Source organism: Trametes versicolor (assembly GCF_000271585.1).
Source record: "Trametes versicolor FP-101664 SS1 unplaced genomic scaffold TRAVEscaffold_13, whole genome shotgun sequence".
Taxonomy (NCBI): Eukaryota; Fungi; Basidiomycota; class Agaricomycetes; order Polyporales; family Polyporaceae; genus Trametes; species Trametes versicolor.
In genome coordinates, this window is record NW_007360333.1 from 778,959 (window position 1) to 806,789 (window position 27,831).

The following is a 27,831-nucleotide window of genomic DNA, read 5'->3' on the forward strand; positions in this document are numbered from 1 at the left end:
GATTCGCGTTGTATGTTAGTCGTGCACATGGTATTAGCGGCCCCCCAAACTCTCTGAAGATTCTCAGCGTAGTATGGATATTGAATGATACCGGTCGATCAGCGTTCTTCTCTCGAGGGCGGGCCCGGGAGTCTGGGAAGTGTAAGGTAAAGCCTGAGGTAGGCGGACCTCAAAACAGAATTCATCAGGTTGTGCGCGAAGATAAGGATGTCCTAGAACAGCATTTTATACATTGGTGTATATGAGAATTAAGGGAGATACAACCGCTACAAGGTGAGAAGACACTGAGAAGACGCGCCGAGAGATGGCGCAGAATAGACGCCCGCGATACGAAGGGTGGTGAAACTTTAAAGCAGTGAAATCGCATCTCAGCGTATCCCGTCCAGGCTCAGCCGCTGGACACTCCACGTCCACAGTATCACAGGCTTACATGGAAACTCCAGATGACACCGTCTCCCTCCCTTTAAGGGTGTGTTATCACTGCGGAAAAGCCGAGGACGAACAACTAAAGTTGAGGAAATGCGCGGGGTGTTCTTTCGCTTTATATTGCAGCAAAGAGTGTCAAAAAGCAGAGTGGAAAACTCACAAGTCAGTGCTCTGTGACACCCCCCTATCCTCTCCAACTGACGTCGCTTCAGGTCCCTCTGCACTCGCGGTGAGCACAAACACGATGAGGAGGCCCGATGGTTCGGCTTCCGGGGCGAGGACGAGCTCTCGAGCGCGTTGACGGACTTCATAACGACGCACCTGGACACATTACAGTGCTACGCCAAGGCGGCGCTCGCGTTCAAGGGTGGTCCGCGATACATGAACAATCCCCCAAGACAACTGGAAATCGTCCTGGAATGCCGCCACACCCGCGGATGCTCCCTCGACCCCGCGTCCACGTTCGAGATCGTGGATTCGCGATGGGAGACCATCGCGGAGTACACAAGCACGCCGCTCGGCGCGCTCAACTGGCGGAGATCTGCGGGCAGCCGGGAGGGCGCTCAGCGCGAGTACGGCCACGACCCGCGGTTCGCAGGCATGCTGTCCGTGAAAGTCGTCGTGTGGGGCTTCACTCCGACGTCCGGTGGCTTCTTCCCGCAGTACCGCCGGTCCGCACCATTCCTCAAGGATCTCCATGTCTCGGCCGAGGATATCCGCAAGATGCTGGCGGACGTGCTCGTCCTCTGTGTCGGCAGCATTCGACTCGGGCTTCCGCTGCAGCCCATCCAAACACCGCAAGGGGTCTCCTTTGCTGCTGTGCCGGGTCTGCTCGTCCGTAGTACGAACAAGAGGTGGAATTGGGAGCCGCTCTTGAGGAATTGGGAAGCGTACCTCGAGGGTTCTCGAGGGATCGAGAAGGTGGATGAGTGGATTGGCGATCCAGCCCTTCAGTCCGGGAGGCCATTCGAACAGCTTTTGAAGCTCATTCGCGAGTTGTGATAGGGCGACATTGCGGCGTCCCGGTGGTAAGCTCAACGTCTAAAGCATGCTCAATACTAGTCTCACGTCACTTGTAATATAGCCCCCTCCACGCCACTTCAACCTCCACCTATGCGCTCGAGTTCGCCATCGAGGAACACCGTCCGCGCTCGTCCACGCTTTCCGTTACTTGCCCGACACACAGTACCGTCGCCTCGTTGGCGGTGAGTCTCTTCCGCGTAGAGGTTTTGTCTGGCTATCGCTTCCTGGAAATGCATGGTAGCCTTCGTTTCTTTGAAACAACTCACTGCTCTTTGAAGCATACTGGTCACGATCCACGTGTTGGCATGCGCTGGCGTCTACGCTGTACGAATGTACTACTGTACGTATCGCTCAGCTTCTTTCGCCGGCTTTTGTGAGTCGATTCCAGTGCGCCTGCCCTTCGCTCGCATCGCATTGCTCCTGACCGCGTTTTCATCTCTCTGGTGGTGCTGGAATCTCGATTTGCCTGTAACGAATGGTCGCGGAGAAGATTCCGCGAAAATCGGAGCGGTCAACGATCCTCGCCCGATCTCGATCGAACGCGATCTCCTCTGATCAATCGCAATCGAGAGCCGTCTGTTTCTTTCCTCCTCCGGGCATTTCTTTCCCTCAAGTCGTCCTCCTCGATTTGTTCTGGTCTCTGAGCTCGGCCAGTACCAACAGTACAAGCATCACGTCGCGATGACAAGCCAGAAAAAGGACTACATGACAGTCTCCGCCGTTCTACGGCGGTGCCACCAATGCGGGAAACCACAGGACGCAGCGATCAAGATGATGCGCTGCTCAAGATGCGCATCGGTGGTATACTGCAGCAAGGAGTGCCAGAAAGGAGCTTGGCCTATACACAAGTGAGTGTATATCCTGCGGAGTGACAGGGATGTCCCCTGACAGCTTAGCTCACCTTTATAGGTCTTCATGCCGCCCAGTAGACGAGACCAATCCGGAGCGCATCATGAAAAACGTAGAGGTTATTCTGTACGGCTTCAGGACTGCGGACGAGTTCTCGCAAGCACTCCGTGACTTCATCGAGGCGCACACCTGGGCCTTTCAGTCCTACGCGAAGGCGCACATCCTCATGGAAGGCGGCGCAGACTACATCCACAAGCCACCAAAGCTCATGGAGGTCCAGCTACGCTGCCTCTGCACACCCGGTGGCGCACGGAACCCCGCGCGGACTTTCAGCTTCCTCGGGCACCGCTGGCGCACAGTCGCAGAATACACGAGCAAACCGATCGGCGCGCGTAACTGGGCGCGGTCCGCGACGATGCGCGAGGCGGCGCACCAGTACAACAGCGGAGACCCGCGCTTCGTGGGCATGCTTCCGGTGCTCTTCGCCGTCGAGGACATCAGCTCGTGGCAGACGTTCCTCTACCCCCAGTACCGCCCGTACGCTGCGTCCTTGAAGGGCCCCAGCGAGGCGACGTTCAAGGGCCTGATGGGGGACGTGATTGCGCTGTGCGCGAGCAGCATCGAGCACGGGCTTGCGCTGCGCTGCGCGGACGGGCAGGAGTCGATTGCTGCGCTGCCGGGGCGATTCGTCCGCGCGAACAAGCTGTGGACCTGGGAGCCGCTTTTTACAGACTGGGATCGGTATCTGGCGGGGCCGCGCGGGATCGAAGGCGTGGACGCGCTGCTCAATCTCGTCCGAAATCCCCACGTCACGGTGCCACAACTTTTGCAAACTATCCGCGTAATATCCTAGCTCTATGTCGAATTAGGAATGACACACGAGTAGCTCAGTGAGTCTTTCTGCAAGCCATAGAACAACTTATGCTCACTGATCGGGTTTATATTTCCTGCGCCAAACAGTGTAGACTGTATATGAGCGATCCCCGGCCGCGACATAGAACTCGACGAAAAACACCCTATCCGGTTTCACTTCAATGCCATTTGGGAACGACGTGCACGCCAGCAGTTGACTTTGTCATACGGCACTCAGTCGCCTACCCCTCGTGCCTTGACGAAACACTGGCTCGCCGAACATGAGCTCGGCTTGTAATCTGCCTCTGGCTGCATGTTTCCCTTGCCCGTCCTTGCGTACACTTACTCTTCTATGGCACAGCATTTGGCGATCATTGGCATACTCGGTTCAAGTGCGATTTGACCTGTGAATAAATCCATACCATGCTGCTATGGATGTAATTTGCGGTGTGGTACGTACTGGTACGTACGGAGGAGAATGGATGAAAGTCAGGGTGTGCCGCGATCACCGGCGCCTGCGTCTGCCGCGGGTGCCGCGGCCCGAGCCACCAGTCGTGTTTGAGCAGACGGCTTGGGACAACCTTACAAGTTACCACGACTTACACTCCTCAGTCAGTTCTCGTATCGTACTCTTGAACGCTCAGCTCTGCCCAAGCTTCAGCCAGGGAAACGTGGCTAGCTTCTGTGATCTTGTAGCTGCTGCCAACATCTTCTTCCGATACGATGGCAAGTCAGAATGATGCAGGCCGTTCTACTCACATCGCGGGAGGCATCGTGACTCTGCGTCAGTGCGGTCACTGCAGGAAATCTGAAGGAGGACAAGTTACGCTCAAGGCCTGTTCGCGGTGTCAAGCCAAGCTCTACTGCAGCAAAGAGTGTCAGACGGCAGAGTGGAAGTCCACTCACAAGTGAGTCTTGATGCATTTGCACGATCGCTTCCCTCCCCGAAGAAGTGGCGGTGCTACTTATAAATTCCGACCTCTGACCCTTGCTTGGGGCTTTTCAGGTATGAGTGCCGTGCACAGAACTTCGGAAATATCCCGGAAAGCTTGAACGAGCCACTCAATCTCGTCGCTCAGATCAACGGTTTCCGTAGTGCGGACAAGTTCAACCAGATCCTATCGGATTTTCTGGACGCCCACTCATGGACTCTGCTGCACTACGTGAAGGCGGGGGTCATGCTCATCGATCGCGATCCGGAGTATGCCAACACACTACCCGGGAAGCTCCTGGTGTTCGAGTTACGCTCCACCGTCACTCGAGGCTCTTCGCGCAACCCTGCGCAGACGTTCCAGCTTCTAGGGTATCGCTGGGAGACCATCGAGGAGTACACGAGCGAGCCTTCCCACGCGCGGATCTGGCAGGAAACCGCTCCGCTCCGTGAAGCTCTCCACAAGAAGGGCAGTCATAACCCACGATTCGTCGGTGTACTCCCCGTGCGCTTCGTCGTTGAAAACATGGTCTCTTTCAAAACGTTTCTTTACCCCCTCTTCCGCCAGCGCCCCTTTACCCCGCATTCCACCCGCATGTGGGAGGAATCGCGTGACGATATTTTGACCATGGCCCGTGCGCTTTTCGTCAAAAGCATCAACTCCGGGCTTGCGTTGCGATACGTCGAGGAGCAGGAGTCCCCAGCGGTGTTGCCGGGACGCTACGCCCGCCAAAACAAGAGGTGGATATGGGAGTCACTCTTCACAGACTGGAACGAGTATCTGTCGGGCCCTCGAGGCATCGATAAAGTGGACGCTCTGCTCGAACCGTCCACCGGCGGGGATGATTTTTCAAATGTACCGGGAATATTAGAACTTGTCAATGCAATGTGACGGACTTGCGCAACTCGGTGGGGCCTACCCTCACCTACCACCTGTTCGCTGCCGCTAATCATAACTCTAGGCTCGTCTGCTTGTGTCGTTTCGCATCTTGCCCCTTCTCCTTTCGCTTTGGCACCCCTTCGACTCCTTCGACGTGTCCCAGTCCCGTCCCATCAAATCACACTTCCTGCTCGGTTTGGCCACGCCGCTATTTTGCCCGGGGAAGGCTAGAGTCGGTGGCCCAAGCCGCTCGGAAGGGTCCCCGGACGGTCATCCATGACGTCGATCTTTCATGTCGCTTCAGCCATACCGAACACTCCCGGCGAAGTACCAATATCATCCGCTGACGCCTGTGTATACTGTACTACGCCTCTGGGCGCCCATCGTGAAGACATCATCCTTCGTTCCGGATCCCAGGATCGCTGAATGTTCTCGTCCAACTGTTCTGAGCCGAGCCCGGTGCCCATGCCCTTCACTCACATCCGAGTCCTCCTGACCGCATTCTCATCTCTCTGGTGTTGCCATGGACTCTCGGTTGCCTGTCACGTATGTTCGGGGAGAGGAATCCGTGAAAACCGGAGCGGTCCTCGGTCGTTGCCCGATCTCGATCGAATGTGATCTGCTCTGATTCGGATTTTCTGTTTCCCCAATCTCTCTCCCTCTCTCTCCCTCTCTCTCCCTCTCTCTCCCTCTCTCTCTCCTTTCTAGCTCTCTCTCCGCGTTTACGGGCAGTTTCCTCTTTCCAGCCGTCCCTTCGACTCGACCCTAGTTTCTGAGCTCAACTAGTTCTAATAGTTTGAGCCTCACGCCGTGATGACCGCCCCGAAAAAGGAATACATGGTCGCCTCTGCCGCCCTACGACGGTGCAAACATTGCGGAAAACCACAGGACGAAGTGGTCAAGATGATGCGCTGTTCAAGATGCGCATCAGCCGTCTATTGCAGCAAAGAGTGCCAAACCGGAGCCTGGCCAGTGCACAAGTGAGTGTCTCTGCATATCCCGTGGAACCACAGAAACATCCCTTGACAGCCAAGCTTCCCACACTAGGTCTTCATGCCGCCCAGTGGACGAGTCCGACCCAGAGCGCATCATGAAGAACGTTGAAGCTATTATGTACGGTTTCCGAACCGCGGACGAGTTCCGGCAAGCACTCCGTGACTTCATCGAGGCGCATACCTGGGCCTTCCAGTCCTACGCGAGGGCACACATCCTCTTGGAAGGCGGCACCGACTACATCCACACGCCTCCAAAGCTCATGGAGATCCAGCTACGCTGTCTATGCACACCGGGCGGTACGCGGAACCCCGCGCGGACCTTCAGCTTCGTTGGGCACCGCTGGTGCACGGTCGCGGAGTACACGAGCAAACCCATTGGCGCGCGCAACTGGGCGCGTCTTGCGTCGATGCGGGAGGCGGCGCACCGGTACTATGTCGACGACCCGCGCTTCGTGGGCATGCTCCCCATGCATTTTACGGTCGGGGACATCAGCTCTGCGAAGATGAACCTCTACCCTCAGTACCGCCCGTACGCCGCGTCTTGGAGGAGCCCTAGCGAGGCGGCGTTCAAGGGCCTGATGGAGGACGTGCTGGTACTGTGTACGAGCAGCATCTCGCTCGGACTCGCGCTGCGCTGCGCGGACGGGCAGGAGTCAATCGCTGCGCTGCCGGGACGATTCGTGCGCTCGAACAAGCTGTGGACTTGGAAGCCTCTCTTTACCGACTGGGAGCAATATCTCGCGGGACCCCGAGGGATCCCAGGTGTGGACGCTCTGCTCGACAGCATCCATAACGCCGGCTCCCTATCTGTCCCAGAACTTCTGCAAGTCATTCGCACGATCTCCTAGCCGCACCCGGAGATGTTACCATATCCACCCCGGTGAGTGCTCTGTGAGGATCATGTACGTATGTCGTTACACGGTACGTGATAGTAATTACCGGAAATTGTGAATGAGATGCTAATCTATCGCGCTTATGTGTAGAGCCTGGCGCGCCGTACAAGTACATGCGGTCCTCCCTTCCTCGATCGTTGGAGTCGAGACATTCTACGCTGTAGCGTACAACTCCGTTCGGTGATTACTGCGCTATCATGCATGGCCGTACGTTCGGTTCATACAAGGTCTGATCTGGTGCTAATCGTACGTAAAGGAGTGTCCGCGACCGTGTGACTGGACAAATCACAAAGTCCAACCATTGTCCGGAGCGTCTACTGCATCTTGACCTCCTCCTTGTTCCCCACTTGACACTCTACGCCCAGACAGCGCTCTAGGAATCGTGCGCGGGTACATAGCTAACGCATCTTTACCCCTGTACCGCTGAGTACGATGACAAGTCGTTATGAAGACTACATGACTGCCCCCATCGCTCTGCGACTGTGCTACGGCCCGGGCTGTGGAAAGCCCGAGAGCGAAGAACTAAAGTTGAAGAAGTGCGCACGGTGTGCGGTGGTGGTCTACTGCAGTAAAGAGTGCCAAAAGAAAGACTGGGCAGCTCACAAGTAAGTGCTCCATTGGTTCGCCATCGACATCCCCGATTCGTCGGTAGCTTCGATTCGCTGACTGACAATATGTTTTGCTCTAGGCCTGTGTGTCAGACAACCGATGAGGCACAAAGCCCGATATATGTCGCGCAGAAACGCTACGCAAATGCGTTTGGCTTCCACACCGCGGACGAGTTCGTGGCAGCGTTGAGGGACTTCGTGGCTGCACACACATGGGCGTTTCAGTGCTATGCGAAGGCGCTCCTTGCTGTCACGGGCGGTCCAGACTATATGAACACGCCGCCGAAGCAACTATGGGTTTATTTGAAATGCGTTTGCACCCGCGGATCCTCCCGCAACCCCGCACAAACCTTCGAGCACCATGGACACCATTGGCAGACAATCGAGGAGTACTTGCGCACGCCTACCGGCAAGCTCAACTGGCAGAAATCCGCAACGATCCGGGCGGAGGCTCAGCGCCGGAACAGCGGCGCCCCGCGATACGCAGGCGAACTCCCCGTGCTCTTTTCCGTAGAAGACATCAACTTGTGGCATGGCGCCCTCTACACGCAGTACTACCCGGACCCACGCGCCGCGGTCCTCCAAGGCCAAGGCCCCGACGGGCTCTCAGCCGAGATGCGCAGGGCGATCTTCAAGGACGTGCTCACGCTCTGTTCAAGCAGTATCCACCTTGGTTTAGCGCTGCGGTGCGCCGAGGGACAACCGTCGGTTGCTGCGCTGCCAGGGCGCTTCGTCCGCACCGAGCTGAAAAGGTGGAAATGGGAACCGCTCTTCACGGACTGGGACCAGTATCTCGCAGGCCCTCGAGGGATTCAGGAGGTGGACTACTGGCTCGGCAACGAGAACGACTCTGGACTGCCGATCCCGCTGCTTCTACAGTATGTTCGCGTATTGTTGTAGTCACGGCTGCGTGCGGTGCGCTCTCGTTCCAAACATCTTCAGTCGTATCCAGTGCTTACATTGGGTACAGACCTCAGACTACGGGCCGCTTTCACCCCGTATACAATACCCTTCCTAGTCCTTACGGCTTCACCCCCTCTTGGTGGGCCCGTGTTCCCTCTGAGCGACCACGCTCCCCGCTAACGCTATGTCCCCGTCTGCGTAGGGGAGACAACACAATATGTATACGTCTTTGAATGTCGTCTGATCCACTTGTTTGATCTCAGAGGCGCGTGTCACCCACAGCTGCGAGCTTCTACGCACTGTGCTCAATACCGCGAAGAATGATAATGAAAAATGGGAGTATTGCACAGGCATCTCTAATACGTCAGTGGACATTACAGTCTCCACCTCCGTTCATCAGGACCTAACCGTCTGTTACGGTGGACATACATCACTCTGAGGCCCAGCACGGACAGCGCCCCAATGAGCAGGAACCCGGCATTCGTATAGTGTCCAGTGGGGTACCCGGGCGACTCGTTGCTCTTGTAGATGTACACGCCTGCGCCGAACGGTCAGACACAGGTGAGAAGGGGACTCAGGGACCTCGTACCGATAATTTGGCCAATTTGACCGATGGAGACGTTCAGCGGGACACCGAGCGTCGACGCCCCGGTCGTCCGCAAGTTGGCAGTCAGCCAGCTCAGGAGGGGCGGTATGCACGCGAAGGAGAAGGAGAGCGCGATGATGAAGAACGCGTAGCGCAGCTTGAAGGACTCCGAGGGGAGCGCACCTGCGTGCGAGGCGTATCGATGAGCAACCACGTCAGTCGTGTTCATAAGCGGGTTGCGCACCTTCGACAATGAAGCAGGCTCCTGCAATGGCCATCGAGATGGCGGTGCCCAGAGAGCGCTTTTCGTACCTGTCCGACACCCACGCGACGGACACAGTGATGACGAACGCGATCGCGTATGGCGGCACGGTGAACAGCTGCGCGTCCAGCCCACGGTACCCTAGCCCCGCGACGATCGTCGGCGAGAACAGCGACATGCTCGAGAATGGCACGGAGATCGTGATGTACGTGAGGTAGTGCACGTACAGCCGGTAGTCCTGCAGCGTTGCCTTCGCCTCCGCCCAAGTGATGCTCTGGTGTCCGAGCGATGCGACTCCCTTGATGCGCTCCGTCGCGAGCTCGCGCTCGTCCTCCGACAGCCAGCGCACCGTCTCTGGGTAGTCCGGGAAGAAGAACCAGACAAGGATTGCGCCCGCACACGACGGCGCACCCTCGATGAGGAACAGGTAGCGCCATGCCTCGAGCCCGTGTACTCCGTCCATCTTGCCGACGCCGTACGCGATCGCGCCGCCGAATGCGCCTCCCAGAGTCGCACTCGCGAGGATAAGCGCGATGCGCAGCGCGCGCTCTTCGGGGCGGTACCAGAACGTCAGTACGTAGACCATGCCAGGGAACAGTCCGGCCTCGAACATCCCGAGCAGGAAGCGCACGGCGATAAGCCCGCCGAAGTTGCGGATGCCACCAAGGATCATGGTCATCGCGCCCCAGGAGAACATGAGGAACGCGATCCAGCGGGAGGGGCGGAAGCGCTTGAGCATGTAGTTTGAGGGCGTCTCGAAGATCGTGTACGACACGAAAAATATCATAAGCGCGGTGAGGTATTGGTCGTTCGTGATCCCGACGTTCTGCATGAGCGAGTGCCCCGCGTCTGCATTGAGGATCTTTGCGTTTCCCTACAACACCATCAAGCTTGTGCGGTTGTGAGGATATGATCCAAACACTCACGATATTCGAACGGTCGAGGGAGCATAGGAGATAAATGACCATCGACGCTGGGACTATCCGCAGGTCAATTCGCCGTATCAATCTACGTCGCGATGATTAGCTTTCAAGCGCGTCGCAAACACACGGACGTAAATCCACCTTTTCTCCGCTTCGGGATCCACAACATACGTCGACGCTTCCTTAGCATCCTCCGACACGCTCACCGCATGCTTCTCAAGATCCTCAGAGGCGGTCGAGACCGCGCTCGCCCGTCTGTGGTCGTCAAGCATGGTCGAGCAATGCGGGGCCAGTCGTGAGTAGCCGAGAGTGCGGGGGATGGACTCTGGAGGGGCAAGTCTGCCCGCCGTCCTCTCCCCGCGCCGCTTTTATTGCCCGCGGGCGACGTACGATTATACGCCCGCCGGCAGCGATCCACACGCCAATCTCCTTACAGGTCATAAGAACCGCGCGCATGGGGGAGATTGCGAGACCTGCCGTCAAAGCCGTGAGCCCGTTCGTCAGGTGAACCGCAGATGGCGCCCTCCGCGCCAGTGTGCCTGATGATCGAAAGATGGGGTCCTGCGGGGAAGACTTAAACTCCTTTGGTCCGGGGCGACCGGCCCTGTCCGCCAATGCAGCGGAGAGTATTGGGCTGGCACAGAACCTGATATGCATGGAAGACGAACCGGGCTTTTTGTCAGTGGCGAATGGTTTCGAGTGGCCGCTACAGCACCGCACAGAGTCAGTCCTAAGGAAAGCGTGATTAGAAATGATGGCCGGATAGTTGTCCTAACGAGTATGATACTCTACACCCGGTCTAAATACCTGTAATCCTCCGCCCGACGATATCTGTACACTGAGCGACGCACCATAAGCAGACACTATGTCCGCTCTCCCCGCACGTCCGCGAGACCTCAGCACCCCAGAAACTCCCTCTTGAGCAGAAGGGCCCATGCCATGATGGTGTAAATGATCCCCGCGGGTAGTGCGCACTTGACGCCAACCTGCGCCCAGTCCCACCTGCGTCGCTTGCTCTTGCGCATCAGCTCCTCCTCCGGGACCGCGCTCCCAGGTGGCGCAGGAGCCGGGACGATGTTCGAGGTCACCCAGAGCTGTATGCTCCGGCTGCAGCACGTCGTAGTACCGATAGCGGCCCAACAGATGAGTGGTCGCACTTCGTGGTCGAGCAAGGTCAGGGTAAGGTGCGTGGCAGGCCAGCAGATAGCTACAGACAGTTCAGGATCATATATGACTGGAGCAAGTGCCGACGCACTCACCTTGAAGCGCGAGCAAGCGGATAAGGGCCGCGAAGGGGGAATAGTAAACCTTCCATCGCTTGAGGAGGCCTGTTGTCAATTGTAGACATTGCCATCCTGTGAGCACGGACTGTGGCGACGTTCAGTGGGTTGGCCCTCAGAAAGGTTGGACGCTACGCACCCACAATGCACAAACAAAGTAGTCCACTCTGAGCGCGTCATCCCCATAGGGAGGCGCGTATATGCGGTAGATATTCCACAGGGTGCCGAAGATAGCGGGAACGATAGAGAGGAGGCGGAATAGTTGGAATAGAGATTGGACGAGCCATGCAGTCGACGCGGGTAGTGAGAGTTGCTGGGATAAGGAAGAGGGTCGGATTCTCGCGGTGGGCAGATTTCGTGGCTGCAAATTCGTTCGGCCCGAGAGGATGGATGTGTGCACGGAGGTACTCACCGAATCCTCGCCCTCCGTCTCTGTTTCCCCAGCGCATAATGCTCCAGGGGTGGTCGTTATCGGTCGTGTCCAATGCTCATCACATGCTCTCCCCTTGCCCTTCCCGAGCAGACGATGTCGTAGTGTATCCGCGAAACTGCGCCCTTGCGACCTGAAAAGTACCCCATCGTCTGTCTCCGCACCCGACTCGTCTTCGTCTGATGTAGGATTGATACGTGGAGGCGAGCGCGAATACTCGGAGAAGACCTGGCGAGAGTGTGACGCGAGCGACGAGACTGGACGAGGATCTGCCGCACGATGGAGGTGAGGAGAGGACGAGGCACGCTTCGTAGGGCCGATAGGGTGTACCTCCGGAGGCGTGAGCGAGTACGGCGGCGGACTGCTTGGGGGCGCACTCATGGCGAGTGCGGCTTGGGTATACGTGCGGGAAGACCGTCTTCGAGGAGGGGATGTAGCAATAGAGTGCGAGCGGTGACGCGAGGTGGAGCTCGATGCTGCTGATGACGGCGGGGTGCTATGCGAGACGAGGACCGCGACGGCGGGTACGATGAGCGCGCCAGATGGCGGTCTGTAAGGCGGTGGCTCCTGTTGGTCTGTCGCGTCGTTAGCCATTGCGCGGGGCCGGGGAGGATATGCATTCTGCCTGGACTCACTCCGAGGTGTAATATACCACGCTCCTCTCGCTGATCGCCGCTAGCACTATTGCGGAGAAAATGGAGGCGACTGGGCCGCTATCCAAGAGCTCCAAGCCTCGTTCCGCCCGAACTACCTCCCGCAAGTCTGTCTGAGGGCGTGGCAATCCGCAAGGCACGGAGGACTCACCCGCGACTCCGACGACGCGAGGCAGACGCCGCGCCTCTTCCGGGCTCGCCCTTGCGCTCCTTTGTTTGACTCCCGACGGCCTTCCTCCATTCAATTCATGGTGCTATCATGCCCACGGCGTCGTAACCAACGCACCTCGTTCGGAAGTCACGTAATGTGCGCGGAAATGGGGGGCCGGATTCGGGGGTGGTGGTGGTTCATGGACAAGGAGTTCGAGGCGCGACGCCGCGGGTGAGTCCTATACAGTAATGTCTGGCGTAGGTCGAGACGAATTTCCTCGCGTTCCTTGGCAAAATTCATGCATTCAAACTGCAGTCAACCGCGCGTTCATAGATTGTGAAACCTGGGACGGAGTGATTGTGCAGCATCTCTGCATCCAACGCCGCCCGCACTCTTCCCACAGGAACTCCGCTTGCGATCTTCGAGCAAGCAGTAAGCTTATCTCTTAACTCGAGGGTTGCTTCTGGTGACAGGTAGCCATGATGAGAAGCTCAATGAGCTTGAGGGGTGTCAGGTTATCCAAGTATACAAGACGTCTGACAAGAAGAGGGGTATCCACATGGAACGTGGTACGCGCGATAGCAGCGATGCGCTCGCAAGTTAGAAGATGCATCCAAGAAGATACTCTGCAATGTGCGAGCGAATAGACGTGGGTATACATTACACGATATTACGGTACATTTATCTAAGCCGATATTCCGTCTAGCGATGAGCACGCAACGGACCTCAGTAACGGATCTCCGAGAATAGTAGGGGCATGAACACGACACATGCCGTCCAGAACTGCACAGCTTGTCAGCACAGGGACCTGAGACAATGCACGAGGCGGGTACTCACCACCTGCAAGCTTTTGAACGCCAAGAAGGGGTACTCGTCTGGTCGCGGGCGTGCGAGCACGGGCTTGCCGTCAACCTCACCGACTCGCCGCGGGTGTGTGAAAAGCACCCAGATTGCGTAGAACGCAACCGTGAAGAAGTGCCGGAAGAGCAGGAAAGGTGCCTGTTCGATGCTGAGATGACCGTCAATATCAGGGTGGTCATGGCGCTTGGGCGGCGAACTCACCCAGCAAGCAAGGAGACAGGGTCCCGGACGCAATTGCCGCCAAGTTCAAAGTACTTGAAACATCCGGTGCGGAGGACGTCAAGTATTGGGTCTGGACAATACATGTCAGTACCTCACGGCTGAGTGGATGACACGGACAACGTACCATGCGCGCTGAACAAATCATATAGCGCAACGCTCAGGATGTTCACAGTGGACGCGAGAGGTTTGCGCGCCCAATGCCACTTGTGCAATAGATGCGAAATCTCCTTCCAGTCCGCAAGGTCCTTCACGTCGAGCAGCATGTCACGCAGAAGCGCGACGTCGTTGAACGCGACCATCATACCACCACCGGTGAGGGGGTGCCGCATGTTCCAAGAGTCGCCTAGGAGGATCACACCCTCCTTCGTGACCTTGCCCTGTTCGGACGGAGGCAGGAAGGAGTTGGGCATGCGGCGCAGACGCTCCTTCTCGATAGCCTTCTGCGCAGGTAGATGCAATGACGCGGGGAGTGTGGGGACGACCTTCGTGAGAATATAGTTCTTGAGGTCGGAGGGGACGGGGTTCTTGACGTCGACGAGTATCCGTGTGTCATGCGTACCGATCTGGTACAGAAGCGCCAGTCCATCATCCATGAGCGCGACTGTGCCGTGCTTCGGAATGGGCAGCTCGGCGTCCTCCAGCACGAGTCCGACGAAGTGGCCCTTCACGTCCAGGGGTAGCGCCGCCTTGCCCATGACTTGATTCCGGAAGTTGGAGAAACAGCCGTCCGCTATGATGGTGAGGTCCCCAAAGAACGCCTCCTTCTCCACCGCGTTCTCCTCCTTGCGCGTTGCACGCACACCGAGCACGCGCCCCGATAGCGGACACTCGATGAGCTCCGACACAGTGGCCTCCACGACCTCCACGGAAGCTGCCTCCTTCGCCTTCGCGCGCAAAGCCTGGATGAAGCGGCCGTGGTGGAACGCGCGACCCTCATAGCCTTCGGGGTAGGGTATGTGGACAGGCTTACCATCCAGAAGGATACAGTAGCCGTAGGTCGGAATGGCGTCAATGCCCTCCACGCACGACTCCAGCCCGAGGTTCTTCAACGCCATGATTCCTCCCGGCTGGAGCAGCTCTCCGACTATCCGGTCGGGCTCCGCGAGCGACCGTTCGAGGAGACATATGCGCAGGGGTCGCGAGCGTTGGGCGGCGGCAGCAGAGAGGGCATGAGCGAGGGCAGACCCGGCGATGCCGGCGCCGACGATGAGGATGTCGTAGGAAACGGACCACATGTTGTCTCGTGAGGTCGTCATCGTGCTGGGCGGTTTATGAACGTCGTCGGCGAAGCTCCAGCCCTGCCGCTATCGGTCTGGTCGATGGTCTGGTCGTCGTCGTCGGTCTCGACTTTCGCGTACATTTTGGAGTCGTTCCACCCCGCAATATATAAATCGAATTATCTTGAGCTGTCGAAGCTCCTGCCATATCAGGCCATTTGCCCCAATGGGGATTGCCGAAACGTGTGATCCCAGCCTATTCGCATGCGCCTGGTACACTGCCGGTTGGTATGTTTTTCGACATACGGTCGTCCACTCAATGCACTTCTATTTCTACTGATACAGAATTATTGCTCCATTTCAACGCGGCTTTCGTACCTTCATCCCCCTCAGACTAACTCTTTCACGAGGTCTCCTGAGACTCATCTCGGCGGTCGTCCGCATACCCTCGCGCAATCCCACTTCGCCCTTGCTCAAGAAGGCTGGGAGCGTCCTCACCAACCCGAGTCTCAAGTCCACGGAAGCTCCGCGTCTGGAGGAATTGAGCTACAGGACGCAATCAGCAAGGAACCCTCAGTTTAAGTGAAACAATAGCGCGAACCTGCTGCGCTGTCGCCCATTTTTAAGAGGGTGCCCTCCTGGTTCCGTAGAATCACAGCGGAGGAGTCTGCGTCTTCGCTGGTAGCCGGCTCGTCTGCCCCTGAAGCGGACGTCACTAATATGTTCGCCGATGCAAAGTTTTCCCTGACCTCCGTAGCGTTTTGCATGGCGATATTTCCCTGTGATCAAAGAGAATACCGGCTCGTCTAGATCTTCTGGCTCGTCCTCTTCGCGGATCTCCGTGTCTATTTATCATGAGCATGTTACCGGTGAGGATGTTTTGGCTCTCTTACTTTCTAGACCTTCCTTGTGCTCCCTTAGTAACTGGCCAAAGTCAAGGACATAGCGTCCTGTCCAAGTCTGCGTCGGCTGAAGAGCCACTTCCAGCTCGTACGGAGTTACTATCGGTTGCAGGAATTCCTGGAGACAACGCAGGATCTTAGTATGTACTCCATCCTCTGTTTCATACCATACGTTACCTTAGCATCCAACAGGCTGTTCTCCGGACATGCCACGAGGACGAAGCATTCGACCTCCATGAAGTTCCCTAGCTTTGCGGGGTTTGGCTTGCCCACGGTGATCGTGTATGACTTCTTGTGCGCTTTCTTTATGATGCTGCGTAGATGCGCGATCAAAGGGAGATAGTTCGCTATGGGCGTACATCAATGTCTGCAAATGAATTTGGGTGCGCTCGGAAACAAGACTGACCGACGCCCAGAGTTCCAACCAGGATGCCGATGACGTCCGCATCTCGCGCTTTTTGGACCGCTCCGTATCGCCGCATGAGCAGCTTGTTCGTCCGGCCGGACTCCAACCGGGTTTCTCGAGTGGCTGGGTTGTAAGAAAACACCTGGACAAGACGTTTGAGCGACACATCTTGCGCAAAATGCATGGAACACACTTCGTATGACGCATGCGTAAGTAGCAAATTCGTAAGAGTTAAGCACTCCCCGCCGATATATAGAATGACGCTGTCTTCCGGAGAGGAACCTTCTTGACGCGTGTCTTCAGATGGGCTTGTGGATTGGGTATTGGAGGTATTGTTGAGGTGTGGTGAAGAACCCTGCTGTCGTTCGGCGGCGGGATGCGCAATCAGCGATATCGGTGTATGTAAGATCCGTGACAAGGGCAATCGTTGTCTGAGTTGAGTGATCACTTCATCTGCAGGGTTGCTCAGTATGCACGAGTAGGCAACTAGACTACGTCCATTCATACCGGCTTTGTGGGCATACGCTACATCGTAGCGGAGCAAGATGGTCTTCTTCTCTGAAGCCTGCAAAGACTTCAACGTTTCCGAAAAGCTGTCGGCGCAGTGTGATGGATCCACAGGCTTCCTCCCTAGCACGTAAATGACGGGAAGCCGTGAAGATCTAATGGGAAACTCGTGAGCACATGGATTACAAGCGCATCATGTTATATAACGCACTGACTCATGCATGCATGTCCGTAATGAACGAGTGCGTCGGCGTCTACATGTTGTGCAGCGACTTCGTCCACACAACAGCTGGATGAAAATGAGTTTATCGACCTAATCTGACTTGGCGAAATTTGGAGCTCACCTCCCGTAAGTGGTGTCCGCAAGCACATATAGCTCTCGGTCGGACGCTAGCCTAGACTTGAGCGTTTTAAAGATGGGAACAGAATGGGGCAGAAGCTCATCAGGGAACTGCAGCGCGATCTGTGGGCATATGTGAGATACGTCATAAGGGGGCACTGCTCTGGCTACTAGCCCTGTTGAACTGCCCCTTTTCTATTTCTTGAACCGTTCGTTCGATGTCGAAAGTGTCTTCGAGTTCTTCCGCCGACAGAATGCTTGGAATGTTTTCCTCCAGCTCAATCGTCCTGGTGATGACGTCTGCTCCGGAAGAGGAGAACGTTGCAACTTCCGCCATGTTATCTACACCTGCGGGTAAGTAAGAAAACCGTCGTTAATGCTGGACAAAGTACGGTTGGAGGATCGGTAAGAACTTCTTTACGCGAATAAACAATCAAATCAAGACGAGGGAGGTTTTCTAGGTTAGGGTCGCACGTTGACGGATGACACATAACCCTAACGTAGGGCTTCCGCACCGGCACGCCAAAATTCGATGCGTGGGCGCCGTGCCGAAGTCGCTCATCACCGTCCGCCATGTCCTCCTCCACGTCGGCGCAGGGCGTCGTTGACCGCATCCAGAACTTCGTCTCTGAGCACAAGCATGCTGTCCTTATTAGTACGGCTGCTGCGCTGGTCGCCATCGGCGGGGCAGCCTATTACGCTTCGTCAAGCAGCGGACCTCGCGGTGACGTAGAGAAGGGCGAAGGCAAGAAGGACCGCAAGAAAGGCAAGAAGAGAAAGACGGTCAAGGACGACGACGGTCCCATCCTTGAGGAGCGTAAACCGAAGGCGTCGGTCGTCGAGGAAGGTGCGTCGCGCGTATGTGGAGGACCAGAGCTGCAGCTCATCAGGACGCAGAGGAACCAAACTACACCGCTGAGGAGATCGCTGTTCTGCCCGAGGAGGTGCGTCGTATCTTCGAGTAACCCGACTTGGCCTTCATGATTTTCCAGGAGCGCGTCAAGGCAGCCGCTTCGCTGAAGGCGAAGGGCAATTCTGCGTATCAGCAGCGCAAGTTCGCCACCGCTATCGACTACTATACCCGCGCAATTGCTGTCACTCCTAAGCCAGAACCCGTCTTCTTCAGCAACCGTGCCGCGTGTTTCGTGAACTTGAACCCTCCACAACACGAGAAGGTTATCGAGGATTGCGACCAGGCTCTTGCTCTTGACAAAAACTACCTGAAGGCTCTCAACCGTCGTGCAACAGCGCTCGAGGCTTTGGGCAGATTTGAGGAGGCTCTCCGTGGTATGTCGCACCGTATGCATCTCACGCGAACAATATTCACGCTTGTGTGCAGACTTCACGGCGGCGGCTATCCTGGATAAGTTCCAGAACATGTCTGCTGCTGAGTCGGTCGAACGGGTGCTTAAAAAGCTTGCAACGGACAAGGCGGCCGAGATCTATGTGGTGAGTACTCCCTAGCGAAGTAGTGGCGGTCCGCTGACGCTATACAGACTCGCGAGCCGCGGCTCCCTTCGCATATGTTCACCTCCGCGTACTTTGGTGCTTTCCGGCCACGTGAGTTCCGAAGATGCTGGTCCGCTCGCGATCATTAGTTGACACTTCAACCAGGACCGGTTCTCGATCTCCCCGAGAACCACACTACGGGAGACTCTACGCTTCGTATGGCACTCGAGGCACTTCGGGCTGCGGACTACGCGCACGCGTTCACGCTTGTGAATGAGTCGATCGAGCAGGGCATCTCCTGGGACGCCGGCAAGGCTGAGGCTCTGAACCTTCGCGGCACCTTCAAGTTCCTCATGACGGACATCGAGGGCGCCAAGGCGGATTTCTTGCAGTCGATTGAGCTTGCACCCTCGTTCACACAGACCTGGGTCAAGATTGCAAGCGTATACATGGAGCAGGGCGACCCGAAGAAGGCGTTCGAATGCTTCGAGGACGCGATCAAGCACAACCCGAACGACCCGGACATCTACTACCACCGTGGACAGGGTATGTTGCTTTACGTTATGATTGCACCGCATATACTTACAGACTGGCAGTTCTGTTCATCATGAACGAGTTTGCGGAGGCCGCAGAGAACTACACGAAGTCGACTGAGCTGGACAACCAGTTCGTGTTCAGCCACATCCAACTGGCCGTCGCCCAGTACAAGTCCGGCAACCTCGCAAACAGTATGGCGACGTTCAGGCGGACGCTCCAGGCGTTCCCTACTCGCAGTGAGCCTCATAACTACTAGTACGTCTCTCGTCTCGCTGTCGCCCCCGCCCAGTCTAACCGGGCTCCAGCGGCGAGTTGCTTTTGGATCAACAGCGCTACCCTGAGGCGATCCAGAAGTTCGACAACGCCATCGAGATCGAGCGCGCGAAGTGAGTTGATTTTTTTTTAAAGATCACGCGCCCCGGACCTGACCATGCACTTTGCAGAGCACCACCAATGAACGTTCTTCCCATGGTCAACAAGGGGCTCGCCATTTTTCAGTCCGAACAGAATGTCGAGGCGGCAGAGAAGTGCTGCCAGGAAGCGCTAGAGATCGACCCCGAGTGCGAGGCAGCGGTCGCGACACTCGCGCAGCTGAGCCTGCAGCAGGGCAAGATCGACGTCGCGTTGAAGATGTTCGACCGGCAAGCAAACCTCGCGCGCAGCGAGCCCGAACTCATCTCCGCTCTGACCTACCAATTCGTGAGTAATTTCCTGATCCGCCGCGTGTCCACACCTGACGTCCCACGTAGGCCACGCAGGCGCAGGTCAAGTTCATGGAGTCGTACCCGGAGATGGCGGCGCAGCTGGGACAGATGGCGAGGATGATGTGAGGCGGTCCTCGACGCGCGTGGACATTGGCTTGAGTAGTTCCGGCGTGTTACTTGACTTGCTTATATTCTATCGTACTCGCATCCATAAATCTATCCTCACTCCCTTGGCCTCTTTACTCATCACTATGTCCGCGTATGTACGTGCATGCATAGCATCATTGCTCTTGATGTCGTCGCCGAGGTTGCAGATCTGCAGAAAGCGGTGGCGAAAGTGATCAAGGGGTGATGGTTCCGAATATGTCGGGCTCGGCTTGCTCAGGCGCGTCTTTGTGCTGGTTCACTCTGCACCACCACGACCTCCGCTACGCCCATCTCACGCTCACGCTCTACACGACACTCAGCTTGTTCTGCTTCTAGGTCTCGGTGATTGTAAACCCCACGAACTCTAGCTTTGTTTGACATCGCAATCTATACCTCTGATCATGGATACCTCGGGCCCATCGACTCCGCCGGACGGCTCCGTGAGCCAGTCGAAACGGCGGCGGCAGGTCGCATTCTACCCAAACATGAACGCTACGAACAAACCACAGAAGCCGTTCAGTCGCAGCGCGGCGAAGCGGGAGAGCGTGATGGCGCTGGGGAGCATCGAGTATCTGCAGCACTACTTCACGAAGACCGGCATCGCCGCCGAGAGCGAGTGCGTACTAGTAGTGAGCTCTCTCTGACAGGTATGCTTAAAGGGTTGCAGTCCGTTGCAGAAACCGAACAGCGGACTCAGGCCGGCAATTGGTGGGCTGCAGACTCTCCAAAACAGGTTGTCGGTCGCGCCGGACTTTGTGCTGCCCCCATCCCCGGCCATGCCTACCGCACCACGAATAACATTCCCGCCATACGTCAAGACGTTCGAAACCGATCCCGAGAACCTAAGACCGGGTGTCATCGAAGACCTCATCACCGTCGCCTCCGGGTGGAATCTTGATCCCCAGAAGCAGGCGTCCACTGAACAGGACCCGAATCTACTCGGAGTCGGGGGAGGGTCAAGAAACAGCATTGATATCCTCGATCTCCTGAAGAACACGACACGCGCAGTCCGCTCCGTCCGCAACTACCTCGTATCCCTCCCGGATGACGCCCAGGCGCCACAGAACAAGCCACATTTCCGTCCACACACGCTGTCTAGCTCACCGCTCCCAAAGCGCCAGGTCTCGCAGCCAAATTCCCCTCACGACCCGTTGACACGCATCCGCGGTCGCGCCCTCGAGGTACTGGCAGTACTGCGTGAACTCGAAGAGCGCGCACGCCTCCCGCTCGATCACGACGCGTACGATGCACAGAGCGACCATGGGTCGTCGAACGACGCAAATACTGCCCCGCTCTCCCGCGGTACGTCGCCCTCCTCGCAGATCGAGGATGCCGATTTTTTGGACGCGGACACGTCCGTCTCCATCTCATACGTCGACGTAGGTGGCCGTCAGCGCCAAGTGCCCGTCTGGGAGGACGAGGAGTCATCCTACGATGTAAACAGCGTCAGGGAGGAGGACAAGCGGGACCGGTGGGACGAGCGGCTCGTTTTGGGCGGCGGGTGGCTGTACCAGCAGAACCTGCGGATGGAGGACCTGGCGCGCGAGCGGGATGTCGTCAGCCGGTATCTGGACGCCGTAGACGATGTGCTTTTCGGAGGTGCAAAGGAGGGCAAACGGGGTTGGGAGCGTGAGAAGGAGCGGGTCGAGAGGAAGGAGAGGGCCGACCGGGAAGCCCGAGCGAAGGGGCGGAGAGTCAGTGCTGGGGACGCTTCAGGCCACTCTGGCGAGGGTTCAGCGCGGGCGAACCGACGCGTGGTCTCTACAAGTATGCTCGACTCCTTCCGGGGCATGACCGTGACAGAGGAGCCGGAGGAGATGGAGTCTCTCCAAGAAGAGGACCTCATCGAGGACGACGACCTGCCTGCGTGGGCGAAGCGGACGACGTTTATTGGCGATGACTTCGGTGAGACCGGTTTTCAAAGTGGCGCGGCATGGAAGCTAACATTCCATTGCTAGGTCGGCTGGTCGCGCTGTTGGCCGCTCTACTTCCGGGAGACCTCCTACGGCTGCTACCCACCGACCCTGATGAGCATGCCAGCATCCTACGCGTGCTATCGTCAGGCCAGCTTCTATGCACGGCCTACAACGCTGGCGTACGCAAGTCGCGGAAGCCATGGGGCTACGTTGACAGGGACGCCATACACGACATCGCCGCGCTCGAGCTAGCACAGGCGGTCGAAGGCAGCACCGAGGCGAAGCGCGGGTGGACGTTCCGCAGGACAGACAATCTACGTCTGTGGGCAGCGTGCGTTTTTTCCCCCGGTATCACGCTCGACCGTGTTCAATTTCACTGACACCTCTGCAGAGCTCTCAAGCTGCGCTATTCTCTGCCGATCGTCCTCCCGGGCAACAAGCGGCCAAAGGAGGGCACCCCAATCAGCGGCGGATCCCGGACACCCGCAGACGGCAACACCCCGCTCCCTTCGCCCTCCGTTTCTGCGGTCAGCTTCCCAGCTACCATCACGGAGGACACCATCCTCTTCGACGCGCCGCTCGTCGCGCGCCTGGAGGATGGGTGGGAGCACGCGCTGGAGAGACTGGTGTTCAAATGGATGGATGCGGTCGTGAGCGAGAAGCGGGGCGAGCGATAGGCCGCAGGGGTCCCGTCGTCATTTCTTGGCTTCTTTCCGGGGCATTTGTATACCCCGCTCCGGGTACAGGTTTGGTCTGGTTAGCATCAGCAGAAGTGGTTTGAAGAACAACAGTATAATGTATCGAATCAATGTCGAGATGTATGCATACACAAGAGGAACGAGGTCGCGTACAGTAAGCAGTGAAGAAGGGATGTTAACCAGTTGTGGCTACTGTGGACGGCTTCTTTTGTATTCCGGTATGGTGTAACGGCTAACATTACCGCCTTTCACGCGGTAGCTCGGGGTTCGATTCCCCGTACCGGAGATTTTTGCTCTTTCACCACATATACAAGCCCCCCTCACCAGTAAGTACTTTTGCTGCGCGCACAACTCATGTTGGCGAATGTTTTGCTTCTATTGCTCCACTCGGAAACCTGGGGCAAAGCCTAAGCCACGATTGACAGGATGTCGATCGTGATCGGTAAGTGTACTTCGTGGTGTTGACAGGAGTGATCGCGGCAGGGAGTCAAGATCGACGTCGATCTACCTTCGGAACCGAGGTGCTGGTCAGCCCAAAACCAACCTCGACGCCTCTACGATAGTCGTGAGGGTAGATGACGACGATCGCGAAGATCCCTCTCACAGAGTGGGAGAGACGGTTCCAGTGCGCGCGTAGAGCGGAGATGTCCCGACGGCAGAGTATGTAGGATTATGCAACGAGTTGCTGAAGCAGTCGAGTCAGCACAACTGTTACAAGCGGCGAGAAACCAGAAAGGGCTCACCTGAGGCGCGTTGTCACAGTAGACTGAGGAGAAAAAGCAGGCGCTGTACGTCTAGATATTCGTGCTCGCACTGGACGAGCATATCGTCCACCGCCGCGGTTCCCCGAGGGCCGTCAAGGTATTGGTCCCAACCCGTGAAGAGCGGCTCCCAGACCCACCGTCCCTTCGAGCGAACAAAGCGTCCTGGAAGCAGTTCCGGGACACGCCGCGCCTCGGTATCTCGCAGCGGGATGCCCAAATTGATACTGCCGACGCAGAGCGCGAGCCCGTTCGTCAACAGCCTGCGGCGCGACTCCTCGTCATGATCGCTGAAGAGTGCAGGGATAGGGTGGTGCTGGGCGTAGAGATTTATCACATGCAGGGAGTGGACGTCCTCGACGGTGTAGACCACGGGGAGCATGCCGAAGAAGTGTTCGCCGCCGCCGCCCCGTTTGTGCGCGACCTCAAGCGTTGGTGCGAAGTTCTGCCAGCTCCGCGCCCGATCAGGATCGCTCGTGTATTCCTCGACCGTCCACCAGCGCGTGTTTAGGAACTTGAATGTGAGCGCGGGATTTGTAACTGCCGAATAGCCGCTAGAGCAGAGGCACTTGAGGCGGATCTCCAGGATCTTCGGTGGGTTGTGCATGTGGCCCGGACCGCCCCTCAAAAGGAGCTCCGCCCTCGTATAGGCGTGCAAAGCCCAGGAGTGGGACACCATGAAGTCCTTCAGCACTCGCGGGACCTCATCTATGGTTTGGAAGCCGAATCGGTGGACCTCGGCGTTCCTTAAGGGGCGTAGTCCGTTATCGGTGTTGGATTCGCTGTATGTCAAGCACGCGAATCTAGAGCAATACAAGTTGTCAGAGGCCCATCCGGCAACTTGTGGGGCAGGCTCAGCGCCCTGTAGGGATTTTATCCGCGGCACTCACTTGTGGATTGGCCATGCCGCCTTTTGGCATTCCTTGCTACAGTACACGCCGGTTGAGCACCGCGCGCACCTTTTCAGCTTGACGTACTCGCCCTGAGGCTTTCTGCACTGGTCGCACCGCCGAAGGGGGTCAGCGCGGCTTGTCGCACGGTCGTCTTGGCTTGCCATGGCATCAGAAATATACGTTGAAGAGCGCCGAAGGGAGAACACCGAGGCTCACGACCTGGCTGATCACAGGACAGAATGATAGATCGAGGTTAAAAGCAAGGTGCGCGAGCGTCGCGATAGCTGCGTAGGCGCCCGCGATGCATGATCGACGGTGCACTCCGACTTTCACGGACTAGCTCGTTGAATGACCGGCACTTGAAGCTTGAGTATACTTACAACATCTAATCGTCCTAACACAATCTGTGCTGAGATAGGACGGTCACCAAGTAGTATCAAGTACAAGAGAAGGGATAGCGGTAGAGGTGTGCGGCCTGGGGCCCTCATGTGGCTAGCGGCCGTGCACTATGGCATCCCCGTTCGAGACGGGAGCGACAACCTGGCATCCCGCAGATAGCACAGTGATCACCAAACGAATTTGTACGATACAGAGTAGAATGTCTCGATTCCAACGCTCGAGTGAGGGGGGCCGCTTGTACTTGAACGGCGCGCAGGCTCTACGCAAAAGCTCGGTGAATCAGTCTCTCATTCTCGATTCTCGGTGAGTATTTTCACGTACCGTGTAACGAAATACGTGCATAATCCTCATAGAGCCCTCACCGAGGTCGGCTGCGGCTATGAGATCATGCGAATGACTTCTAGAAGTTGTGGGACAGACAGGAGGTCGTCGTGGACGCTGTCGAGCAGAGCGTCCACGCTTGGAATCCCTCGGGGCCCCGCGAGGTATCGCTCCCAGTCGCTAAAGAACGGCTCCCAGACCCACAGCCTGTTCGAGCGCACGAATCGTCCCGGCAGCGCAGCGATCGACTCCTGTCCGTCCGCGCACCGCAGCGCAAGCCCGAGCGAGATGCTGCTCGTGCACAGCGCAACCACGTCCGTCATCAGGCTCGTGAACATCGCCTCGCTGGGGCCCTTCCATGACGCCAGGATCGGGCGGTACTGGGGGTAGAGGTTCATTCCCATAGAACCGATGCCCCCGACGAGATAGAATACGGGGAGCATGCCGACGAAGCGCGGGTCTCCGATGTAGTATTGATGCGCCGCCTCGCGCGTCGCCGCGGACTGCGCCCAGTGGCGCGCGCCGCTGGGATGGCTCGTGTACTCCTCGACCGTGCACCAGCGGTGCCCGACAAAGCTGAAGGTCCGCGCGGGGTTCCGCGTGCCGCCGGGGGTGCAGAGGCAGCGCAGCACGAGCTGCAGGAACTTTGGCGGGGTGTGGATGTGGTCGACGCCGCCTTCCAGGAGGAGGTGTGCCCGAGCGTAGGACTGGAAGGCCCAGGTGTGCGCCTCGATGAAGTCGTGGCGTGCTTGCCGGAACTCGTCCGCGCTCCGGAAACCGTACTGAGCGACCTCTTCGTTCTTCATGATGCGCTCCGGGTCGGACTCGTCCACCGGGCGGCATGAAGATCTTGTGCGGGAAGCTTGGTCGTCAAGGGATGTTTTTGTCGTTCCACAGGATATGCAGATACACTTACTTGTGAGTCGGCCAGGCTCCTTTTTGACATTCTTTGCTGCAGTATACCGATGATGCGCATCTTGAGCAGCGCATCATCTTGAGCACTTCGTCCTGTGGTTTTCCGCAGTGTTGGCACCGCCGTAGGGCGACAGACGCAAGCATGTACTCCTTTTTCCGGGTGGTCATCGCGTCGTGAGTCTTTTGCTGCTAGTCGAGCTCAGAGGCCAAATGCAAGATCAAATCGAAGAAGACGACGAAGTGGAGAAGACCATCTCTCTCTCGATCGCGATTCATGTTGATCAGACCAGATCGCGCAGATCGAGATCGGGCGACGAGTGGGGATCACTCTGGCAGTGGGTTGAACCAAGGTAGAAAGCAAGTCAACCGGACAAGAGTAGAGAACGTGGTGTACTGACTGTCCTGTTCAGTAGCGTTGTGGTGCAGAGGCAAACAGATACATAGTGTACAAAGAAAAAACCGGGCGCGATACTGAACGCTTCGGCAAGCGCCGAGGCACTCGCTCAGATTCAAAAACCAACAAGCCCATTTCACGGACTGTCGTACGAGTGTTAATCCATTCAATACCTAAAGCGCACATAACTAGTACTACAGCGCGCATGGCATATTGACATATGATAAGATCGTAATCGGTGTGCTTAGAGCAACGAGCTATTAACACTAAACGAGTGCCGACATGCGTTTGCAAAAAACCGATGGCCTGATGAAGATTACACGCGGAAAAATCCGCCATCGACGGCACAACAGCATCAAGAGATTCACGAAGAACGACGGGTTCTCGGCGAGCGGACGGATTCTTAGCTGAGCGCCGAGGAACCCGGGCGGTGGAGGGCACTGTGTGTCAAGCGACGTCAGACTAGTTGTGCTGAACATGCGTTGGGCATTGAGCTTACCGCCGTGCCGCCGGGATATAGCCCTGTCATAGCACACTAAAGAGCACCATAAGTGTATCGAATGCCAATCCAGATTGTAGGGCTGCATCGCCGACCAGACTGTCCACCTTCTGGATTCCTCTAGGGCCCTTGAGATACTGTTCCCAATTTGTCAAGAGTGGCTCCCAGTTCCACCTCCTGTTCGTACGGACGTAGCAACCCGGCAGCGGAGCGCAGGACACCCCGATTTGTGGCTCAACGGACCGCAGCGCGAGCCCGAGGCGAATGCTGCCGACACAGATGACGAGAGCATCCGCCAACATCTTGCGCACGTCCTCGCCCGAGACATGGGGCGCCTGGAGGAACGGTGCGAGGGAGCGATGTTGCGGGAAGACCATGCCGGAGTTCGGGGAGAAGCCCTCTACGGCGAATTGCACGGGGAGAGCGCCGATGTATTGCGGGTCGCCGCCGTACTCGCGCTGAATCATCTCCCGGCTGGCTGCAGACCCCTCCCAGTTGAGCGCGTTATGGGGTTCGCTTGTGTACTCCTCGATGGTCTCCCACCGCGATCCCACGAGCTCGAACGTCGACGCGGGATCGAGGGTTAAAGATCCGCGGGTACAACGGCATTTTAGGTTGAATTCGAGCTGCCTCGGAGGGTTGCTCATGTACTGCGTTCCGCCCTTGAGAGCGAGCTCTGCCTTCGCGTATGCCTGCAGCGTCAGCATGTGCGCCATGATGAAGTCTCTCAACGCGCTCGAGAGCTCGTTCTCGTCCCGGAAGCCAAACACTCGGGCCTCAGCGTCATGTCTCTTCTCACTGAAGTTGCAGAGGGGCCTGAAACGACGTTAATTGTCGAGCATGGGAAACACTCGAGGCACTTACTTGTGAGTTGGCCATTCCTTCTTTTGACACTCCTTACTGCAATATACAGCGGAAGAACACCCCGCGCATCTCCTCAACTTGAGTTGTTCGTTCTCGTATTTTCCACAGTGAAAGCACCGCCGTAGAGCGGCGGGGACGGTGACATATCGATTCGCCATAATACGAGGCTGTACAGGAGATAGAAGTCTGCGACACTCGGAGTCGGAGGTGGCAGCCGGGGAGGTGTTTGGCAAT

General features: G+C 57.2%; 13 protein-coding genes and 1 non-coding gene across 14 annotated transcripts; 7 read left to right on the forward strand and 7 right to left on the reverse strand.

The window, feature by feature from the left end:
- Positions 1-705: 705 nt before the first annotated feature.
- Positions 706-1,428, forward strand: TRAVEDRAFT_31836 (uncharacterized protein; the record flags this gene model as incomplete). Its single annotated transcript, XM_008045848.1, has 1 exon — positions 706-1,428. A coding segment is annotated over one exon (723 nt), but the record flags the coding sequence as incomplete, so codon positions are not given.
- Positions 1,429-1,828: 400 nt separating this feature from the next.
- TRAVEDRAFT_31837 (uncharacterized protein) lies at positions 1,829-3,320 on the forward strand. The gene is made up of 3 exons (XM_008045849.1): positions 1,829-2,297; positions 2,359-3,188; positions 3,259-3,320. Exon 2 carries the CDS (start codon positions 2,402-2,404, stop codon positions 3,149-3,151), a length of 750 nt encoding a protein of 249 aa, XP_008044040.1. The 5' UTR covers positions 1,829-2,297; positions 2,359-2,401; the 3' UTR covers positions 3,152-3,188; positions 3,259-3,320.
- Positions 3,321-5,798: 2,478 nt separating this feature from the next.
- Positions 5,799-6,840, forward strand: TRAVEDRAFT_40379 (uncharacterized protein; the record flags this gene model as incomplete). The annotated part of the gene is made up of 4 exons (XM_008045888.1): positions 5,799-5,933; positions 5,975-6,008; positions 6,068-6,720; positions 6,805-6,840. The coding sequence occupies 4 exons, from the start codon at positions 5,799-5,801 to the stop codon at positions 6,838-6,840; spliced, it is 858 nt and encodes a 285-aa protein (XP_008044079.1).
- Positions 6,841-7,305: 465 nt separating this feature from the next.
- On the forward strand, positions 7,306-8,357 carry TRAVEDRAFT_53166 (uncharacterized protein; the record flags this gene model as incomplete). Its single annotated transcript, XM_008046097.1, has 2 exons — positions 7,306-7,454; positions 7,538-8,357. 2 exons carry the CDS (start codon positions 7,306-7,308, stop codon positions 8,355-8,357), a joined length of 969 nt encoding a protein of 322 aa, XP_008044288.1.
- A 317-nt stretch (positions 8,358-8,674) lies between these two features.
- Positions 8,675-10,215, reverse strand: TRAVEDRAFT_155490 (MFS transporter). Its single transcript, XM_008046098.1, has 4 exons — positions 10,135-10,215; positions 9,191-10,082; positions 8,950-9,129; positions 8,675-8,898 (listed from the first exon to the last, which is right to left on the reverse strand). Exons 1-4 carry the CDS (start codon positions 10,174-10,176, stop codon positions 8,735-8,737), a joined length of 1,278 nt encoding a protein of 425 aa, XP_008044289.1. The 5' UTR covers positions 10,177-10,215; the 3' UTR covers positions 8,675-8,734.
- Positions 10,216-11,027: 812 nt separating this feature from the next.
- Positions 11,028-12,222, reverse strand: TRAVEDRAFT_134876 (uncharacterized protein; the record flags this gene model as incomplete). Its single annotated transcript, XM_008046099.1, has 4 exons — positions 11,028-11,338; positions 11,391-11,486; positions 11,547-11,772; positions 11,824-12,222. The coding sequence occupies 4 exons, from the start codon at positions 12,220-12,222 to the stop codon at positions 11,028-11,030; spliced, it is 1,032 nt and encodes a 343-aa protein (XP_008044290.1).
- A 1,042-nt stretch (positions 12,223-13,264) lies between these two features.
- On the reverse strand, positions 13,265-15,048 carry TRAVEDRAFT_31841 (squalene monooxygenase). Its single transcript, XM_008045850.1, has 4 exons — positions 13,853-15,048; positions 13,708-13,798; positions 13,483-13,654; positions 13,265-13,428 (listed from the first exon to the last, which is right to left on the reverse strand). The coding sequence occupies exons 1-4, from the start codon at positions 14,961-14,963 to the stop codon at positions 13,372-13,374; spliced, it is 1,431 nt and encodes a 476-aa protein (XP_008044041.1). The 5' UTR covers positions 14,964-15,048; the 3' UTR covers positions 13,265-13,371.
- Positions 15,049-15,266: 218 nt separating this feature from the next.
- Positions 15,267-17,437, reverse strand: TRAVEDRAFT_61095 (diphthamide biosynthesis protein; the record flags this gene model as incomplete). The annotated part of the gene is made up of 11 exons (XM_008046100.1): positions 15,267-15,491; positions 15,547-15,645; positions 15,695-15,790; positions 15,839-15,965; positions 16,025-16,194; positions 16,254-16,395; positions 16,447-16,706; positions 16,761-16,915; positions 16,972-17,049; positions 17,105-17,223; positions 17,276-17,437. 11 exons carry the CDS (start codon positions 17,435-17,437, stop codon positions 15,349-15,351), a joined length of 1,551 nt encoding a protein of 516 aa, XP_008044291.1. The 3' UTR covers positions 15,267-15,348.
- A 235-nt stretch (positions 17,438-17,672) lies between these two features.
- Positions 17,673-20,033, forward strand: TRAVEDRAFT_155503 (ADP/ATP carrier receptor; the record flags this gene model as incomplete). The annotated part of the gene is made up of 10 exons (XM_008046101.1): positions 17,673-17,947; positions 17,998-18,044; positions 18,093-18,387; positions 18,440-18,549; positions 18,597-18,660; positions 18,715-19,095; positions 19,146-19,341; positions 19,392-19,472; positions 19,530-19,785; positions 19,836-20,033. Coding segments are annotated over 10 exons (1,786 nt in total), but the record flags the coding sequence as incomplete, so codon positions are not given.
- Positions 20,034-20,216: 183 nt separating this feature from the next.
- On the forward strand, positions 20,217-22,711 carry TRAVEDRAFT_155506 (uncharacterized protein). The gene is made up of 4 exons (XM_008046102.1): positions 20,217-20,553; positions 20,605-21,842; positions 21,896-22,184; positions 22,245-22,711. The coding sequence occupies exons 1-4, from the start codon at positions 20,339-20,341 to the stop codon at positions 22,528-22,530; spliced, it is 2,028 nt and encodes a 675-aa protein (XP_008044293.1). The 5' UTR covers positions 20,217-20,338; the 3' UTR covers positions 22,531-22,711.
- A 54-nt stretch (positions 22,712-22,765) lies between these two features.
- On the forward strand, positions 22,766-22,837 carry TRAVEDRAFT_t218. Its single transcript has one exon. It is a non-coding gene; the product is annotated as a tRNA-Glu (tRNA).
- Positions 22,838-22,911: 74 nt separating this feature from the next.
- Positions 22,912-24,369, reverse strand: TRAVEDRAFT_75050 (uncharacterized protein; the record flags this gene model as incomplete). The annotated part of the gene is made up of 5 exons (XM_008046103.1): positions 22,912-23,236; positions 23,295-23,317; positions 23,371-24,115; positions 24,203-24,238; positions 24,290-24,369. The coding sequence occupies 5 exons, from the start codon at positions 24,367-24,369 to the stop codon at positions 23,152-23,154; spliced, it is 969 nt and encodes a 322-aa protein (XP_008044294.1). The 3' UTR covers positions 22,912-23,151.
- A 368-nt stretch (positions 24,370-24,737) lies between these two features.
- TRAVEDRAFT_31844 (uncharacterized protein) lies at positions 24,738-26,289 on the reverse strand. The gene is made up of 3 exons (XM_008045851.1): positions 25,842-26,289; positions 24,926-25,774; positions 24,738-24,863 (listed from the first exon to the last, which is right to left on the reverse strand). Exon 2 carries the CDS (start codon positions 25,729-25,731, stop codon positions 24,982-24,984), a length of 750 nt encoding a protein of 249 aa, XP_008044042.1. The 5' UTR covers positions 25,732-25,774; positions 25,842-26,289; the 3' UTR covers positions 24,738-24,863; positions 24,926-24,981.
- Positions 26,290-26,476: 187 nt separating this feature from the next.
- TRAVEDRAFT_75051 (uncharacterized protein) lies at positions 26,477-27,449 on the reverse strand (the record flags this gene model as incomplete). The annotated part of the gene is made up of 3 exons (XM_008046104.1): positions 26,477-26,674; positions 26,734-26,756; positions 26,829-27,449. 3 exons carry the CDS (start codon positions 27,447-27,449, stop codon positions 26,638-26,640), a joined length of 681 nt encoding a protein of 226 aa, XP_008044295.1. The 3' UTR covers positions 26,477-26,637.
- Positions 27,450-27,831: the final 382 nt, after the last annotated feature.